The sequence below is a fragment of the Oncorhynchus nerka genome, unplaced genomic scaffold (assembly GCF_034236695.1).
Source record: "Oncorhynchus nerka isolate Pitt River unplaced genomic scaffold, Oner_Uvic_2.0 unplaced_scaffold_1402, whole genome shotgun sequence".
In the NCBI taxonomy this organism is placed as follows: Eukaryota; Metazoa; Chordata; class Actinopteri; order Salmoniformes; family Salmonidae; genus Oncorhynchus; species Oncorhynchus nerka.
The window spans coordinates 21,657-44,255 of NW_027039915.1; the positions used below are offsets into that span (position 1 = coordinate 21,657).

General features: G+C 33.1%; 1 protein-coding gene across 1 annotated transcript in view; it reads left to right on the plus strand.

Annotated features, from left to right (window-relative positions):
• Nucleotides 1–22,599, plus strand: part of LOC115122545 (protein kinase C epsilon type-like) — a 72,282-nt gene that overhangs the window by 20,964 nt on the left and 28,719 nt on the right. The window contains exon 4 of the mRNA XM_065015512.1: nt 7,559–7,701. Within this exon, the coding sequence (XP_064871584.1) occupies nt 7,559–7,701 (143 nt within the window). The remainder of the gene's footprint in view (nt 1–7,558; nt 7,702–22,599) is intronic.

Genomic DNA, 22,599 nt, shown 5'->3' on the forward strand with positions numbered 1-22,599 from the left:
CATGTGAGGTAACCATGGTCTCTCATAGTCAGTAACCATGGTCTGTCTCAGTCTGTAACCATGGTCTCTCTCTCAGTCTATAACCATGGTCTCTCTCTGTCTGTAACCATGGTTTCTCTATCAGTCTGTAACCATGGTGTCTCTCTCAGTCTGTAAGGTGAATGAACATGTGAGGTAACCATGGTCTCTCTCTCAGTCTGTAAGTTGAATGAACATGTGAGGTAACCATGGTCTCTCTCTGTCTGTAACCATGGTTTCTCTATCAGTCAGTATCCATGGTCTCTCTCTCTCAGTCTGTAACCATGGTCTCTCTCCCAGTCTGTAAGGTGAATGAGTATGTGAGGTAACCATGGTCTCTCTCAGTCAGTAACCATGGTCTCTCTCAGTCAGTAACCATGGTCTCTCTCTCAGTCAGTAGCCATGGTCTCTCTCTCAGTCTGTAAGGTGAATGCACATGTGGTGTAACCATGGTCTCTCTCTCTCAGCCTGTAAGGTGAATGAACATGTGAGGTAACCATGGTCTCTCTCAGTCAGTAACCATGGTCTCTCTCAGTCAGTAACCATGGTCTCTCTCAGTCTGTAACCATGGTCTCTCTCAGTCAGTAACCATGGTCTCTCTCTCAGTCTGTAAGGTGAATGAACATGTGAGGTAACCATGGTCTCTCTCTGTCTGTAACCATGGTTTCTCTATCAGTCAGTATCCATGGTCTCTCTCTCTCAGTCTGTAACCATGGTCTCTCTCTCAGTCTGTAAGGTGAATGAATATGTGAGGTAACCATGGTCTCTCTCAGTCAGTAACCATGGTCTCTCTCAGTCAGTAACCATGGTCTCTCAGTCAGTAACCATGGTCTCTCTCTCAGTCTGTAAGCATGGTCTCTCTCTCAATCTGTAAGGTGAATGAATATGTGAGGTAACCATGGTCTCTCTCAGTCAGTAACCATGGTCTCTCTCAGTCAGTAACCATGGTCTCTCTCTCAGTCTGTAACCATGGTCTCTCTCAGTCAGTAACCATGGTCTCTCTCTCAGTCTGTAAGGTGAATGAACATGTGAGGTAACCATGGTCTCTCTCAGTGAGTAACCATGGTGTCTCTCTCAGTCCATAACCATGGACTCTCTCTATCTCAGTCTGTAACCATGGTCTATCTCTCAGTCTGTACGGTGAATGAACATGTGAGGTAGCCATGGTCTCTCTAAGTCAGTAACCATGGTCTCTCTCAGTCAGTAAAAATGGTCTCTCTCTCAGTCTGTAAGGTGAATGAACATGTGAGGTAACCATGGTCTCTCTCAGTATGTAAGGTGAATGAACATGTGAGGTAACCATGGTCTCTCTCAGTAAGTAACCATAGTCTCTCTCAGTCAGTAACCATGGTCTCTCTCTCAGTCTGTAACCATGGTCTCTCTCTCAGTCTGTAAGGTGAATGAACATGTGAGGTAACCATGGTCTCTCATAGTCAGTAACCATGGTCTCTCTCAGTCTGTAACCATGGTCTCTCTCTCAGTCTATAACCATGGTCTCTCTCTGTCTGTAACCATGGTTTCTCTCTCAGTCTGTAACCATGGTCTCTCTCTCAGTCTGTAAGGTGAATGAAAGTGTGAGGTAACCATGGTCTTTCTCAGTCAGTAACCATGGTCTCTCTCTCAGTCTGTAAGGTGAATGAATATGTGAGGTGACCATGGTCTCTCTCAGTCAGTAACCATGGTATCTCTCTCAGTCAGTAGCCATGGTCTCTCTCTCAGTCTATAACCATGGTCTCTCTCTGTCTGTAACCATGGTTTCTCTCTCAGTCTGTAACCATGGTCTCTCTCTCAGTCTGTAATGTGAATGAAAGTGTGAGGTAACCATGGTCTTTCTCAGTCAGTAACCATGGTCTCTCTCTCAGTCTGTAAGGTGAATGCACATGTGGTGTAACCATAGTCTCTCTCAGACAGTAACCATGGTGTCTCTCTCAGTCTGTAAGGTGAATGAACATGTGATGTAACCATGGTCTCTCTCTCAGTCTGTAACGTGAATGAACATGTGAGGTAACCATGGTCTCTCTCAGTCAGTAACCATGGTCTCTCTCAGTCAGTAACCATGGTCTCTCTCTCAGTCTGTAAGGTGAATGAACATGTGAGGTAACCGTGGTCTCTCTCAGTCAGTAACCATGGTCTCTCTCTCAGTCTGTAACCATGGTCTCTCTCAGTCAGTAACCATGGTCTCTCTCTCAGTCTGTAAGGTGAATGAACATGTGATGTAACCATGGTCTCTCTCTCAGTCTGTAAGGGGAATGAACATGTGAGGTAACCATGGTCTCTCTCAGTGAGTAACCATGGTCTCTCTCTCAGTCTGTAACCATTGTCTCTCCCTCAGTCTGTAAGGTGAATGAACATGTTAGGTAACCATGGTCTCTCATAGTTAGTAACCATGGTCTCTCTCAGTCTGTAACCATGGTCTCTCTCTCAGTCTGTAACCATGGTCTCTCTCTGTCTGTAACCATGGTTTCTCTATCAGTCAGTAACCATGGTCTCTCTCTGTCTGTAACCATGGTTTCTCTATTAGTCAGTAACCATGGTCTCTCTCTCAGTCTGTAAGGTGAATGAACATGTGAGGTAACCAAGGTCTCTCTCAGTGAGTAACTATGGTCTCTCTCAGTCAGTAACCATGGTCTCTCTCAGTCAGTAACCATGGTCTCTCTCAGTCTGTAACCATGGTCTCTCTCTCAGTCTGTAACCATGGTCTCTCTCTGTCTGTAACCATGGTTTCTCTATTAGTCAGTAACCATGGTCTCTCTCTCAGTCTGTAAGGTGAATGAAAGTGTGAGGTAACCATGGTCTCTCTCAGTCAGTAACCATGGTCTCTCTCTCAGTCTGTAACCATGGTCTCTCTCTCAGTCTGTAACCATGGTGTCTCTCTCAGTCAGTAACCATGGCCTCTCTCAGTCAGTAACCATGGTCTCTCTCTCAGTCTGTAACCATGGTCTGTCTCTCAGTCTGTAAGGTGAATGAACATGTGAGGTAACCATGGTCTCTCATAGTCAGTAACCATGGTCTGTCTCAGTCTGTAACCATGGTCTCTCTCTCAGTCTATAACCATGGTCTCTCTCTGTCTGTAACCATGGTTTCTCTATCAGTCTGTAACCATGGTGTCTCTCTCAGTCTGTAAGGTGAATGAACATGTGAGGTAACCATGGTCTCTCTCTCAGTCTGTAAGTTGAATGAACATGTGAGGTAACCATGGTCTCTCTCTGTCTGTAACCATGGTTTCTCTATCAGTCAGTATCCATGGTCTCTCTCTCTCAGTCTGTAACCATGGTCTCTCTCCCAGTCTGTAAGGTGAATGAGTATGTGAGGTAACCATGGTCTCTCTCAGTCAGTAACCATGGTCTCTCTCTCAGTCAGTAGCCATGGTCTCTCTCTCAGTCTGTAAGGTGAATGCACATGTGGTGTAACCATGGTCTCTCTCTCTCAGCCTGTAAGGTGAATGAACATGTGAGGTAACCATGGTCTCTCTCAGTCAGTAACCATGGTCTCTCTCAGTCAGTAACCATGGTCTCTCTCAGTCTGTAACCATGGTCTCTCTCAGTCAGTAACCATGGTCTCTCTCTCAGTCTGTAAGGTGAATGAACATGTGAGGTAACCATGGTCTCTCTCTGTCTGTAACCATGGTTTCTCTATCAGTCAGTATCCATGGTCTCTCTCTCTCAGTCTGTAACCATGGTCTCTCTCTCAGTCTGTAAGGTGAATGAATATGTGAGGTAACCATGGTCTCTCTCAGTCAGTAACCATGGTCTCTCTCAGTCAGTAACCATGGTCTCTCAGTCAGTAACCATGGTCTCTCTCTCAGTCTGTAAGCATGGTCTCTCTCTCAATCTGTAAGGTGAATGAATATGTGAGGTAACCATGGTCTCTCTCAGTCAGTAACCATGGTCTCTCTCAGTCAGTAACCATGGTCTCTCTCTCAGTCTGTAACCATGGTCTCTCTCAGTCAGTAACCATGGTCTCTCTCTCAGTCTGTAAGGTGAATGAACATGTGAGGTAACCATGGTCTCTCTCAGTGAGTAACCATGGTGTCTCTCTCAGTCCATAACCATGGACTCTCTCTATCTCAGTCTGTAACCATGGTCTATCTCTCAGTCTGTACGGTGAATGAACATGTGAGGTAGCCATGGTCTCTCTAAGTCAGTAACCATGGTCTCTCTCAGTCAGTAAAAATGGTCTCTCTCTCAGTCTGTAACCATGATGTCTCTCTCAGTCTGTAAGGTGAATGAACATGTGAGGTAACCATGGTCTCTCTCTCAGTATGTAAGGTGAATGAACATGTGAGGTAACCATGGTCTCTCTCAGTAAGTAACCATAGTCTCTCTCAGTCAGTAACCATGGTCTCTCTCTCAGTCTGTAACCATGGTCTCTCTCTCAGTCTGTAAGGTGAATGAACATGTGAGGTAACCATGGTCTCTCATAGTCAGTAACCATGGTCTCTCTCAGTCTGTAACCATGGTCTCTCTCTCAGTCTATAACCATGGTCTCTCTCTGTCTGTAACCATGGTTTCTCTCTCAGTCTGTAACCATGGTCTCTCTCTCAGTCTGTAAGGTGAATGAAAGTGTGAGGTAACCATGGTCTTTCTCAGTCAGTAACCATGGTCTCTCTCTCAGTCTGTAAGGTGAATGAATATGTGAGGTGACCATGGTCTCTCTCAGTCAGTAACCATGGTATCTCTCTCAGTCAGTAGCCATGGTCTCTCTCTCAGTCTATAACCATGGTCTCTCTCTGTCTGTAACCATGGTTTCTCTCTCAGTCTGTAACCATGGTCTCTCTCTCAGTCTGTAATGTGAATGAAAGTGTGAGGTAACCATGGTCTTTCTCAGTCAGTAACCATGGTCTCTCTCTCAGTCTGTAAGGTGAATGCACATGTGGTGTAACCATAGTCTCTCTCAGACAGTAACCATGGTGTCTCTCTCAGTCTGTAAGGTGAATGAACATGTGATGTAACCATGGTCTCTCTCAGTCTGTAACGTGAATGAACATGTGAGGTAACCATGGTCTCTCTCAGTCAGTAACCATGGTCTCTCTCAGTCAGTAACCATGGTCTCTCTCTCAGTCTGTAAGGTGAATGAACATGTGAGGTAACCGTGGTCTCTCTCAGTCAGTAACCATGGTCTCTCTCTCAGTCTGTAACCATGGTCTCTCTCAGTCAGTAACCATGGTCTCTCTCTCAGTCTGTAAGGTGAATGAACATGTGATGTAACCATGGTCTCTCTCTCAGTCTGTAAGGGGAATGAACATGTGAGGTAACCATGGTCTCTCTCAGTGAGTAACCATGGTCTCTCTCTCAGTCTGTAACCATTGTCTCTCCCTCAGTCTGTAAGGTGAATGAACATGTTAGGTAACCATGGTCTCTCATAGTTAGTAACCATGGTCTCTCTCAGTCTGTAACCATGGTCTCTCTCTCAGTCTGTAACCATGGTCTCTCTCTGTCTGTAACCATGGTTTCTCTATCAGTCAGTAACCATGGTCTCTCTCTCAGTCTGTAACCATGGTCTCTCTCTCAGTCTGTAAGGTAAATGAAAGTGTGAGGTAACTATGTTCTCTCTCAGTCAGTAACCATGGTCTCTCTCAGTCAGTAACCATGGTCTCTCTCTTAGTCTGTAACCATGGTCTCTCTCTCAGTCTGTAAGGTGAATGAATATGTGAGGTAACCATGGTCTCTCTCAGTCAGTAACCATGGTCTCTCTCAGTCAGTAGCCATGGTCTCTCTCTCAGTCTGTAAGGTGAATGCACATGTTGTGTAACCATGGTCTCTCTCAGTCAGTAACCATGATGTCTCTCTCAGTCTGTAAGGTGAATGAACATGTGATGTAACCATGAACTCTCAGTCTGTAAGGTGAATGAACATGTGAGGTAACCATGGTCTCTCTCAGTCAGTAACCATGGTCTCTCTCAGTCAGTAACCATGGTGTCTCTCTCAGTCTGTAAGGTGAATGAACATGTGATGTAACCATGGTCTCTCAGTCTGTAAGGGGAATGAACATGTGAGGTAACCATGGTCTCTCTCAGTGAGTAATCATGGTCTCTCTCTCAGTCTGTAACCATTGTCTCTCCCTCAGTCTGTAAGGTGAATGAACATGTTAGGTAACCATGGTCTCTCATAGTTAGTAACCATGGTCTCTCTCAGTCTGTAACCATGGTCTCTCTCTCAGTCTGTAACCATGGTCTCTCTCTGTCTGTAACCATGGTTTCTCTATCAGTCAGTAACCATGGTCTCTCTCTCAGTCTGTAACCATGGTCTCTCTCTCAGTCTGTAAGGTAAATGAAAGTGTGAGGTAACTATGTTCTCTCTCAGTCAGTAACCATGGTCTCTCTCAGTCAGTAACCATGGTCTCTCTCTCAGTCTGTAACCATGGTATCTCTCTCAGTCTGTAAGGTGAATGAATATGTGAGGTAACCATGGTCTCTCTCAGTCAGTAACCATGGTCTCTCTCAGTCAGTAGCCATGGTCTCTCTCTCAGTCTGTAAGGTGAATGCACATGTTGTGTAACCATGGTCTCTCTCAGTCAGTAACCATGATGTCTCTCTCAGTCTGTAAGGTGAATGAACATGTGATGTAACCATGAACTCTCAGTCTGTAAGGTGAATGAACATGTGAGGTAACCATGGTCTCTCTCAGTCAGTAACCATGGTCTCTCTCAGTCAGTAACCATGGTGTCTCTCTCAGTCTGTAAGGTGAATGAACATGTGATGTAACCATGAACTCTCTCAGTCAGTAACCATGGTCTCTCTCAGTGAGTAACCATGGTCTCTCTCTCAGTCTGTAACCATTGTCTCTCCCTCAGTCTGTAAGGTGAATGAACATGTTAGGTAACCATGGTCTCTCATAGTTAGTAACCATGGTCTCTCTCAGTCTGTAACCATGGTCTCTCTCTCAGTCTGTAACCATGGTCTCTCTCTGTCTGTAACCATGGTTTCTCTATCAGTCAGTAACCATGGTCTCTCTCTCAGTCTGTAACCATGGTCTCTCTCTCAGTCTGTAAGGTAAATGAAAGTGTGAGGTAACTATGTTCTCTCTCAGTCAGTAACCATGGTCTCTCTCAGTCAGTAACCATGGTCTCTCTCTCAGTCTGTAACCATGGTCTCTCTCTCAGTCTGTAAGGTGAATGAATATGTGAGGTAACCATGGTCTCTCTCAGTCAGTAACCATGGTCTCTCTCAGTCAGTAGCCATGGTCTCTCTCTCAGTCTGTAAGGTGAATGCACATGTTGTGTAACCATGGTCTCTCTCAGTCAGTAACCATGATGTCTCTCTCAGTCTGTAAGGTGAATGAACATGTGATGTAACCATGAACTCTCAGTCTGTAAGGTGAATGAACATGTGAGGTAACCATGGTCTCTCTCAGTCAGTAACCATGGTCTCTCTCAGTCAGTAACCATGGTGTCTCTCTCAGTCTGTAAGGTGAATGAACATGTGATGTAACCATGAACTCTCTCAGTCAGTAACCATGGTCTCTCTCAGTCAGTAACCATGGTCTCTCTCTCAGTCTGTAAGGTGAATGAACATGTGATGTAACCATGGTCTCTCTCTCAGTCTGTAAGGTGAATGTACACAGACGCTGTGAAAGTAACGTGGCTCCTAACTGTGGGGTGGACGCGAGGGGCATCGCCAAGGTTCTGTCTGACCTGGGGGTCACACCAGACAAGATCTCCAGCAGTGCCCAGAGGAGGAAAAAGGTTAGAGGGCACCACCATTGACACTGGGCACTGCCAGGATCAGGGGGCACTGCAGAGGGCAGAGGCGAGGGGTTATGGTCAAGGAGTAGAAGCAGGGGTATGGGCAGGGGCAGGGGGCAACGGGTACGAGCAGGGGTAAGGGCGAGGAGGTAATGGGCAGGAGGCAGGGGTATGGGGCAGGGGTATGGGCAGGGGGTATGAGGCAGGGGTATGGGGCAGGGGCGAGGTGTATGGGCAGGGGCAGGACTGAGGGGTAGGGAGTATGGGCAGGGGTATGGGGCAGGGGCGAGGTGTATCTGCAGGGGCAGGACTGAGGGGTAGGGAGTATGGGCAGGGGTAAGGGGTAGAGAATGGGGGCTGGGGGAGGGGCGAGGGGTATCGGCAAGGGCAACAATTGATGAGAATTCCGATTCATTAAATGTGTACAGAATGTCCTCAATGAGACAATTCATTTAGCAGCAGTCACAGTGCACACAGATCAAACACATATCCCCTAATCCTAATCGTACCCCTTGCCCCTGCCCAGATATAATTCTACTGGATATAATTATACTCAACAGAACTATACTGGATAGAATGATACTGGATAGAATTATACTGGATAGAATTATTCTGGATAGAAAGATTATAGATTTAATTATACTGGATAGATTAATACTGGATATAATTATTCTGGATAGAAAGATTATAGATATAATTATTCTGGATATAATTGATCTGGATAGAATTAGACTGGATAGAATTATACTGTATAGAATGATTATGTATAGAATTATACTGGATAGAATTAGACTGGATAGAATTATACTGTATAGCATGATTATGTATAGAATTATACTGGATAGAATTAGACTGGATAGAATTATACTGTATAGAATGATTATGTATAGAATTATACTGGATATAATTCATCTGGATAGAATTAGACTGGATAGAATTATACTGTATAGAATGATTATGTATAGAATTATACTGGATAGAATTAGACTGGATAGAATTATACTGTATATAATGATTATGTATAGAATTATACTGGATAGAATTATTCTGGATAGAATTATTCTGGATAGAAAGATTATAGATTGAACTATACTGGATAGAATGATATTGGATATAATTATACTGGATGTAATTATTCTGGATAGAAAGATTATAGATTGAATTATACTGGATAGAATAATACTGGATAGAATTATTCTGGATAGAAAGATTATAGATTGAATTATATCCAGTATAATTCTGTTGGATAAAATGATTATAGATATAATTATTCTGAATAGAATTATACTGGATATAATTAATCTGGATAGAATTATACTGGAAATAATGATTATAGATTGAATTACACTGGATATAATTATACTATGTAAAAGTATGCTGGATAGAATGATTATGGATATAATTTTCCTGGATAGAATTATACTGGATAGAATGATTATGGATATAATTGTACTGGATATAATTATACTGGGTATAATTATACTGGATAGAATTATACTGGATAGAATTATACTGGATATAATGATTATGGAAATCATTATATTGGATAGAATTATACTGGATAGAATGATTATGGAAAGAATTATACTGGATAGAATTATACTGTATAGAATGATTATGTATAGAATTATACTGGATAGAATTAGACTGGATAGAATTATACTGTATAGCATGATTATGTATAGAATTATACTGGATAGAATTAGACTGGATAGAATTATACTGTATAGAATGATTATGTATAGAATTATACTGGATATAATTCATCTGGATAGAATTAGACTGGATAGAATTATACTGTATAGAATGATTATGTATAGAATTATACTGGATAGAATTAGACTGGATAGAATTATACTGTATAGAATGATTATGTATAGAATTATACTGGATAGAATTATTCTGGATAGAATTATTCTGGATAGAAAGATTATAGATTGAACTATACTGGATAGAATGATATTGGATATAATTATACTGGATGTAATTATTCTGGATAGAAAGATTATAGATTGAATTATACTGGATAGAATAATACTGGATAGAATTATTCTGGATAGAAAGATTATAGATTGAATTATATCCAGTATAATTCTATTGGATAAAATGATTATAGATATAATTATTCTGAATAGAATTATACTGGATATAATTAATCTGGATAGAATTATACTGGAAATAATGATTATAGATTGAATTACACTGGATATAATTATACTATGTAAAAGTATGCTGGATAGAATGATTATGGATATAATTTTCCTGGATAGAATTATACTGTATAGAATGATTATGTATAGAATTATACTGGATATAATTCATCTGGATAGAATTAGACTGGATAGAATTATACTGTATAGAATGATTATGTATAGAATTATACTGGATAGAATTAGACTGGATAGAATTATACTGTATATAATGATTATGTATAGAATTATACTGGATAGAATTATTCTGGATAGAATTATTCTGGATAGAAAGATTATAGATTGAACTATACTGGATAGAATGATATTGGATATAATTATACTGGATGTAATTATTCTGGATAGAAAGATTATAGATTGAATTATACTGGATAGAATAATACTGGATAGAATTATTCTGGATAGAAAGATTATAGATTGAATTATATCCAGTATAATTCTTTTGATAAAATGATTATAGATATAATTATTCTGAATAGAATTATACTGGATATAATTAATCTGGATAGAATTATACTGGAAATAATGATTATAGATTGAATTACACTGGATATAATTATACTATGTAAAAGTATGCTGGATAGAATGATTATGGATATAATTTTCCTGGATAGAATTATACTGGATAGAATGATTATGGATATAATTGTACTGGATATAATTATACTGGGTATAATTATACTGGATAGAATTATACTGGATAGAATTATACTGGATATAATGATTATGGAAATCATTATATTGGATAGAATTATACTGGATAGAATGATTATGGAAAGAATTATACTGGATAGAATTATACTGGATAGAATGTTTATTGATATAATTATACTGGATAGAATGATTATGGATAGAATTATGCTGGATAGAATTATACTGGATAGAATGATTATGGATATAATTATACTGAATAGAATTAGACTGGATACAATGATTATGGATAGAATTATGCAGGATAGAATGATTATGGATAGAATTATACTGGATAGAATTATACTGGATAGAATTATACTGGATAGAATTAGACTGGATATAATTATACTGGATAGAATTAGACTGGATAGAATGATTATGGATAGAAATATACTGGATAGAATTAGACTGGATAGAATGATTATGGATAGAATTATACTGGATAGAATTATTCTGGATAGAAAGATTATAGATTTAATTATACTGGATAGATTAATACTGGATATAATTATTCTGGATAGAAAGATTATAGATATAATTATTCTGGATATAATTGATCTGGATAGAATTAGACTGGATAGAATTATACTGTATAGAATGATTATGTATAGAATTATACTGGATAGAATTAGACTGGATAGAATTATACTGTATAGCATGATTATGTATAGAATTATACTGGATAGAATTAGACTGGATAGAATTATACTGTATAGAATGATTATGTATAGAATTATACTGGATATAATTCATCTGGATAGAATTAGACTGGATAGAATTATACTGTATAGAATGATTATGTATAGAATTATACTGGATAGAATTAGACTGGATAGAATTATACTGTATAGAATGATTATGTATAGAATTATACTGGATAGAATTATTCTGGATAGAATTATTCTGGATAGAAAGATTATAGATTGAACTATACTGGATAGAATGATATTGGATATAATTATACTGGATGTAATTATTCTGGATAGAAAGATTATAGATTGAATTATACTGGATAGAATAATACTGGATAGAATTATTCTGGATAGAAAAGATTATAGATTGAATTATATCCAGTATAATTCTGTTGGATAAAATGATTATAGATATAATTATTCTGAATAGAATTATACTGGATATAATTAATCTGGATAGAATTATACTGGAAATAATGATTATAGATTGAATTACACTGGATATAATTATACTATGTAAAAGTATGCTGGATAGAATGATTATGGATATAATTTTCCTGGATAGAATTATACTGGATAGAATGATTATGGATATAATTGTACTGGATATAATTATACTGGGTATAATTATACTGGATAGAATTATACTGGATAGAATTATACTGGATATAATGATTATGGAAATCATTATATTGGATAGAATTATACTGGATAGAATGATTATGGAAAGAATTATACTGGATAGAATTATACTGTATAGAATGATTATGTATAGAATTATACTGGATAGAATTAGACTGGATAGAATTATACTGTATAGCATGATTATGTATAGAATTATACTGGATAGAATTAGACTGGATAGAATTATACTGTATAGAATGATTATGTATAGAATTATACTGGATATAATTCATCTGGATAGAATTAGACTGGATAGAATTATACTGTATAGAATGATTATGTATAGAATTATACTGGATAGAATTAGACTGGATAGAATTATACTGTATAGAATGATTATGTATAGAATTATACTGGATAGAATTATTCTGGATAGAATTATTCTGGATAGAAAGATTATAGATTGAACTATACTGGATAGAATGATATTGGATATAATTATACTGGATGTAATTATTCTGGATAGAAAGATTATAGATTGAATTATACTGGATAGAATAATACTGGATATAATTATTCTGGATAGAAAGATTATAGATTGAATTATATCCAGTATAATTCTATTGGATAAAATGATTATAGATATAATTATTCTGAATAGAATTATACTGGATATAATTAATCTGGATAGAATTATACTGGAAATAATGATTATAGATTGAATTACACTGGATATAATTATACTATGTAAAAGTATGCTGGATAGAATGATTATGGATATAATTTTCCTGGATAGAATTATACTGTATAGAATGATTATGTATAGAATTATACTGGATATAATTCATCTGGATAGAATTAGACTGGATAGAATTATACTGTATAGAATGATTATGTATAGAATTATACTGGATAGAATTAGACTGGATAGAATTATACTGTATATAATGATTATGTATAGAATTATACTGGATAGAATTATTCTGGATAGAATTATTCTGGATAGAAAGATTATAGATTGAACTATACTGGATAGAATGATATTGGATATAATTATACTGGATGTAATTATTCTGGATAGAAAGATTATAGATTGAATTATACTGGATAGAATAATACTGGATAGAATTATTCTGGATAGAAAGATTATAGATTGAATTATATCCAGTATAATTCTTTTGGATAAAATGATTATAGATATAATTATTCTGAATAGAATTATACTGGATATAATTAATCTGGATAGAATTATACTGGAAATAATGATTATAGATTGAATTACACTGGATATAATTATACTATGTAAAAGTATGCTGGATAGAATGATTATGGATATAATTTTCCTGGATAGAATTATACTGGATAGAATGATTATGGATATAATTGTACTGGATATAATTATACTGGGTATAATTATACTGGATAGAATTATACTGGATAGAATTATACTGGATATAATGATTATGGAAATCATTATATTGGATAGAATTATACTGGATAGAATGATTATGGAAAGAATTATACTGGATAGAATTATACTGGATAGAATGTTTATTGATATAATTATACTGGATAGAATGATTATGGATAGAATTATGCTGGATAGAATTATACTGGATAGAATGATTATGGATATAATTATACTGAATAGAATTAGACTGGATACAATGATTATGGATAGAATTATGCAGGATAGAATGATTATGGATAGAATTATACTGGATAGAATTATACTGGATAGAATTATACTGGATAGAATTAGACTGGATATAATTAGACTGGATAGAATTAGACTGGATAGAATGATTATGGATAGAAATATACTGGATAGAATTAGACTGGATAGAATGATTATGGATAGAATTATACTGGATAGAATTATTCTGGATAGAAAGATTATAGATTTAATTATACTGGATAGATTAATACTGGATATAATTATTCTGGATAGAAAGATTATAGATATAATTATTCTGGATATAATTGATCTGGATAGAATTAGACTGGATAGAATTATACTGTATAGAATGATTATGTATAGAATTATACTGGATAGAATTAGACTGGATAGAATTATACTGTATAGCATGATTATGTATAGAATTATACTGGATAGAATTAGACTGGATAGAATTATACTGTATAGAATGATTATGTATAGAATTATACTGGATATAATTCATCTGGATAGAATTAGACTGGATAGAATTATACTGTATAGAATGATTATGTATAGAATTATACTGGATAGAATTAGACTGGATAGAATTATACTGTATAGAATGATTATGTATAGAATTATACTGGATAGAATTATTCTGGATAGAAAGATTATAGATTGAACTATACTGGATAGAATGATATTGGATATAATTATACTGGATGTAATTATTCTGGATAGAAAGATTATAGATTGAATTATACTGGATAGAATAATACTGGATAGAATTATTCTGGATAGAAAGATTATAGATTGAATTATATCCAGTATAATTCTATTGGATAAAATGATTATAGATATAATTATTCTGAATAGAATTATACTGGATATAATTAATCTGGATAGAATTATACTGGAAATAATGATTATAGATTGAATTACACTGGATATAATTATACTATGTAAAAGTATGCTGGATAGAATGATTATGGATATAATTTTCCTGGATAGAATTATACTGGATAGAATGATTATGGATATAATTGTACTGGATATAATTATACTGGGTATAATTATACTGGATAGAATTATACTGGATAGAATTATACTGGATATAATGATTATGGAAATCATTATATTGGATAGAATTATACTGGATAGAATGATTATGGAAAGAATTATACTGGATAGAATTATACTGGATAGAATGTTTATTGATATAATTATACTGGATAGAATGATTATGGATAGAATTATACTGGATAGAATTATACTGGATAGAATGATTATGGATATAATTATACTGAATAGAATTAGACTGGATACAATGATTATGGATAGAATTGTGCAGGATAGAATGATTATGGATAGAATTATACTGGATAGAATTATACTGGATAGAATTAGACTGGATAGAATTATACTGGATATAATTATACTGGATAGAATTAGACTGGATAGAATGATTATGGATAGAAATATACTGGATAGAATTAGACTGGATAGAATGATTATGGATAGAATTATACTGGATAGAATTATACTGGATAGAATTATACTGGATAGAATTAGACTCGATAGAATTAGACTCGATAGAATTAGACTGGATAGAATTATACTGGATAGTATTATACTGGATAGAAATATACTTGAAATAATTATACTTGATAGAATGATTATGGATAGGATTATACTTGATAGAATTATACTTGATAGAATTATACTGGATAGAATGATTATGGATATAATTAGAGTGGATTGAATTAGACAGAATATAATGATTATGCATATTATACTGGATATAATTAGACTGGATATAATTATACAGGATAGAATGATTATGGATAGAATTATACAGGATAGAATGATTATGTATAGAATTATACTAGATATAATTAGACTGGATATAATGATTATGGATAGAATTAGACTGGATCGAATTACACTGCATAGAATTAGACTGGATCGAATTATACTGGACAGAATTAGACTGGATAGAATGATTATGTATATATTTACATTGAGTAGATTTATTCCTGATAGAATGATTATGGATATAATTATACTGAAGAGAATTATACTGGATATAATGATTGTGGATATAATTATACAGGATAGAATGATTATGTATATATTTACACTGAGTAGATTTACTGATAGAATGATTATGGTAATATTTATACTGGATAGAATTATACAGGATATAATGATTGTGGATATAATTATACAGGATAGAATGATTACGTATAGACATTTACTGGATAGAATTATACTGGATAGAATTATACTGGATAGAATTATACTGAGTAGATTTATTCTGGATAGAATGATTATTGATATAATTATACTGGATAGAATGACTATGGATAGAATTATACAGGATAGAATTATACTGGATGGAATTATACTGGATAGAAATATACTGGATAGAATGATTATGGATAGAATTATACTGGATCGAATTATACTGGATATAATTATACTATATATAATGATTGTGGATATAATTATACTGGTTAGAATGATTATAGATATAATTATACTGGATAGAATGATTATGGATATAATTATACTGGATAAAATTATACAGGATAGAATGATTATGTATAGAATTATACTAGATATAATGAGTCTGGCTATAATGATTATGGATAGAATTAGACTGGATCGAATTACACAGCATAGAATTAGACTGGATCGAATTATACTGGACAGAATTAGACTGGATAGAATGATTATGTATATATTTACACTGAGTAGATTTATTCCTGATATAATGATTATGGATATAATTATACTGAAGAGAATTATACTGGATATAATGATTATGGTAAGATTTATACTGGATAGAATTATACAGGATATAATGATTATGGATATAATTAAATTTACATTTACATTTAAGTCATTTAGCAGACGCTCTTATCCAGAGCGACTTACAAATTGGTGCATTCACCTTATGACATCCAGTGGAACAGCCACTTTACAATAGTGCATCTAAATCTTTTAAGGGGGTGAGAAGGATTACTTTATCCTATCCTAGGTATTCCTTAAAGAGGAATATACTGAATAGAATTATACAGGATAGAATGATTACGTATAGAAATGTACTGGATAGAATTATACTGGATAGAATTATACTGGATAGAATTATACTGAGTAGATTTATTCTGGATAGAATGATTATTGATATAATTATACTGGATAGAATGACTATGGATAGAATTATCCTGGATATTATTAGACTGGATAGAATTATACTGGATAGAATGATTATGGTTAGAATTATACTAGATAGAATGATTATGGATATAATTAGAATGAATAGAATTATTGTGGATATAATTATACTGGATAGAATGATTATGGATATAATTATACTGGATATAATTATTATGGTTAGAATTATACTGGATAGAATGATTATGGATATACTGATACTGTATATAATTAGAATGAATAGAATGATTGTGGATATAATTATACTGGATAGAATGATTATGGTTAGAATTATACTGGATAGAATGATTATGGATATACTGATACTGTATATAATTAGAATGAATAGAATGATTGTGGATATAATTATACTGGATAGAATGATTATGGTTAGAATTATACTGGATAGAATGATTATGGATATACTGATACTGTATATAATTAGAATGAATAGAATGTTTGTGGATATAATTATACTGGATAGAATGATTATGGATATAATTATACTGGATAGACTGATTATGGACTGAATTACACTGGATATAATGATTATGGATATAATTCTACTGGATAGAATTCTACTGGATAGAATTATACTGGAATGAATGATTATGGATAGAATTATACAGGATAGAATGATTATGGATAGAATTAGACTGGATATAATGATTATGGATATAATGATTATGGAAAGAATTATACTGGATAGAATTATACTGAGTAGATTTATTCTGGATAGAATGATTATTGATATAATTATACTGGATAGAATGACTATGGATAGAATTATACAGGATGGAACTATACTGGATAGAAATATACTGGATAGAATGATTATGGATATAATTATACTGGATATAATTATACTGGGTAGAAATATACTGGATAGAATGATTATGGATAGAATTTTACTGGAGAGAATTATACTGGATAGAATTATGATGGATAGAATTATACTGGATAGAATGATTATGGATAGAATTATACTGGATAGAATTATACTGAGTAGATTTATTCTGAATAGAATGATTATTGATATAATTATACTGGATAGAATGATTATGGATAGAATTATACTGGATGGAATTATACTGGATAGAATTATACTGGATGGAATTATTATGGATAGAATTATACTGGATATAATTATACTGGATAGAAATATACTGGATAGAATTATACTGGATAGAATTTTACTGGATAGAATTTTACTGGATAGAATTAGACTGGATATAATTATATTGGTTACAATGATTATGGATAGAATTTTACTGGATAGAATTAGACTGGATATAATTATATTGGTTACAATGATTATGGATAGAATTAGACTGGATATAATGATTATGGATATAATTCTACTGGATATAATTCTACTGGATAGAATTATACTGGATAGAATGATTATTGATATACTGATACTGTATATAATTAGAATGAATAGAATGATTATGGATATAACTATACTGGATCGAATTATACTGGATAGAATGATTGTGGATAGAATGATTATAGATATAATTATACTGGATATAATTATACAGGATAGAATGATTATGGACAGAATTATACTGGATAGAATGGTTATGGATAGAATTATACTGGATTGAATTATACTGGATAGAATTATACTGAGTAGATTTATTCTGGATAGAATGATTATTGATATAATTATACTGGATAGAATGATTATGGATAGAATTACACAGGATAGAATTATACTGGATGGAATTATACTGGATAGAATTATACTGGATAGAATGATTATGGATAGAATTATACTGGATATAATTATACTGGATAGAAATATACTGGATAGAATGATTATGGATAGAATTTTACTGGAGAGATTTATACTGGATAGAATTATGCTGGATAGAATTATACGGGATAGAATGATTATGGATAGAATTATACTGGATAGAATTATACTGATACTGTATATAATTAGAATGAATAGAATGATTGTGGATATAATTATACTGGATAGAATTATACAGGATAGACTGATTATGGATTGAATTACACTGGATATAATTAGACTGGATATAATTAGACTGGATAGAAATATACTGGATATAATTTTACTGGATAGAATTATACTGGATATAATTAGACTGGATATAATTAGACTGGATATAATTATACCGGATATAATTATACTGGATATAATTATACTTAATAGAATTTTACTGGATAGAATGATTATGGATAGAATTATACTGAGTAGATTTATTCTGGATAGAGTTATGCTGGATAGAATGATTATGGATAGAATTATACTGGATTGATTTATACTATATAGATAGATGTTTGCTGGATAGAATAATTATGGATAGAATTATACTGAGTAGATTTATTCTGGATAGAGTTATGATGGATAGATTATGGATTGAATTATACAGGTTAGAATGATTATGGATAGAATTATACTGGATTGAATTAGACAGAATATAATGATTATGGATAGAATTATACTGGACTGAATTAGACTGGATAGAATTATACTGGATAGAATGATTATGGTTAGAATTAGACTGGATATATTGATTATGGATATAATTATACTGAATATAATTATACTGGATAGAATGATTATGGATAGAATTATACTGGATATAATCATACTGGATAGAATTATACTGGAATGAATGATTATGGATAGAATTATACTGGATATAATGATTATGGAAATCATTATATTGGATAGAATTATACTGGATAGAATGATTATGGAAAGAATTATACTGGATAGAATTATACTGGATAGAATGTTTATTGATATAATTATACTGGATAGAATGATTATGGATAGAATTATACTGGATAGAATTATACTGGATAGAATGATTATGGATATAATTATACTGAATAGAATTAGACTGGATACAATGATTATGGATAGAATTATGCAGGATAGAATGATTATGGATAGAATTATACTGGATAGAATTATACTGGATAGAATTATACTGGATAGAATTATACTGGATAGAATTAGACTCGATAGAATTAGACTCGATAGAATTAGACTGGATAGAATTATACTGGATAGTATTATACTGGATAGAAATATACTTGAAATAATTATACTTGATAGAATGATTATGGATAGGATTATACTTGATAGAATTATACTTGATAGAATTATACTGGATAGAATGATTATGGATATAATTAGAGTGGATTGAATTAGACAGAATATAATGATTATGCATATTATACTGGATATAATTAGACTGGATATAATTATACAGGATAGAATGATTATGGATAGAATTATACAGGATAGAATGATTATGTATAGAATTATACTAGATATAATTAGACTGGATATAATGATTATGGATAGAATTAGACTGGATCGAATTACACTGCATAGAATTAGACTGGATCGAATTATACTGGACAGAATTAGACTGGATAGAATGATTATGTATATATTTACACTGAGTAGATTTATTCCTGATAGAATGATTATGGATATAATTATACTGAAGAGAATTATACTGGATATAATGATTGTGGATATAATTATACAGGATAGAATGATTATGTATATATTTACACTGAGTAGATTTATTCCTGATAGAATGATTATGGTAATATTTATACTGGATAGAATTATACAGGATATAATGATTGTGGATATAATTATACAGGATAGAATGATTACGTATAGACATTTACTGGATAGAATTATACTGGATAGAATTATACTGGATAGAATTATACTGAGTAGATTTATTCTGGATAGAATGATTATTGATATAATTATACTGGATAGAATGACTATGGATAGAATTATACAGGATAGAATTATACTGGATGGAATTATACTGGATAGAAATATACTGGATAGAATGATTATGGATAGAATTATACTGGATCGAATTATACTGGATATAATTATACTATATATAATGATTGTGGATATAATTATACTGGTTAGAATGATTATAGATATAATTATACTGGATAGAATGATTATGGATATAATTATACTGGATAAAATTATACAGGATAGAATGATTATGTATAGAATTATACTAGATATAATTAGTCTGGCTATAATGATTATGGATAGAATTAGACTGGATCGAATTACACAGCATAGAATTAGACTGGATAGAATGATTATGTATATATTTACACTGAGTAGATTTATTCCTGATATAATGATTATGGATATAATTATACTGAAGAGAATTATACTGGATATAATGATTATGGTAAGATTTATACTGGATAGAATTATACAGGATATAATGATTATGGATATAATTACATTTACATTTACATTTAAGTCATTTAGCAGATCTTATCCAGAGCGACTTACAAATTGGTGCATTCACCTTATGACATCCAGTGGAACAGCCACTTTACAATAGTGCATCTAAATCTTTTAAGGGGGTGAGAAGGATTACTTTATCCTATCCTAGGTATTCCTTAAAGAGGAATATACTGAATAGAATTATACAGGATAGAATGATTACGTATAGAAATGTACTGGATAGAATTATACTGAGTAGATTTATTCTGGATAGAATGATTATTGATATAATTATACTGGATAGAATGACTATGGATAGAATTATCCTGGATATTATTAGACTGGATAGAATTATACTGGATAGAATGATTATGGTTAGAATTATACTAGATAGAATGATTATGGATATAATTAGAATGAATAGAATGATTGTGGATATAATTATACTGGATAGAATGATTATGGATATAATTATACTGGATATAATTATTATGGTTAGAATTATACTGGATAGAATGATTATGGATATACTGATACTGTATATAATTAGAATGAATAGAATGATTGTGGATATAATTATACTGGATAGAATGATTATGGTTAGAATTATACTGGATAGAATGATTATGGATATACTGATACTGTATATAATTAGAATGAATAGAATGTTTGTGGATATAATTATACTGGATAGAATGATTATGGATATAATTATACTGGATAGACTGATTATGGATTGAATTACACTGGATATAATGATTATGGATATAATTCTACTGGATAGAATTCTACTGGATAGAATTATACTGGAATGAATGATTATGGATAGAATTATACAGGATAGAATGATTATGGATAGAATTAGACTGGATATAATGATTATGGATATAATGATTATGGATAGAATTATACTGGATGTAATTATACTGGATAGAATTATACTGGATGTAATTATACTGGATAGAATTATACTGGATGTAATTATACTGGATGTAATTATACTGGATGTAATTATACTGGATAGAATTATACTGGATAGAATTATACTGGATAGAATGATTATGGATAGAATTATACTGGATGTAATTATACTGGATAGAATTATACTGGATGTAATTATACTAGATGTAATTATACTGGATAGAATTATACTGGATAGAATTATACTGGATGTAATTATACTGGATAGAATTATACTGGATAGAATTATACTGGATAGAATTATACTGGATAGAATTATACTGGATGTAATTATACTGGATAGAATGATTGTGGATATACAGATGATGGATGTAATTATACTGGATAGAATTATACTGGATAGAATGATTATGGATAGAATTATACTGGATGTAATTATACTGGATAGAATTATACTGGATGTAATTATACTGGATGTAATTATACTGGATGTAATTATACTGGATAGAATTATACTGGATAGAATTATACTGGATATAATTATACTGGATAGAATTATACTGGATGTAATTATACTTGATAGAATTATACTGGATAGAATTATAC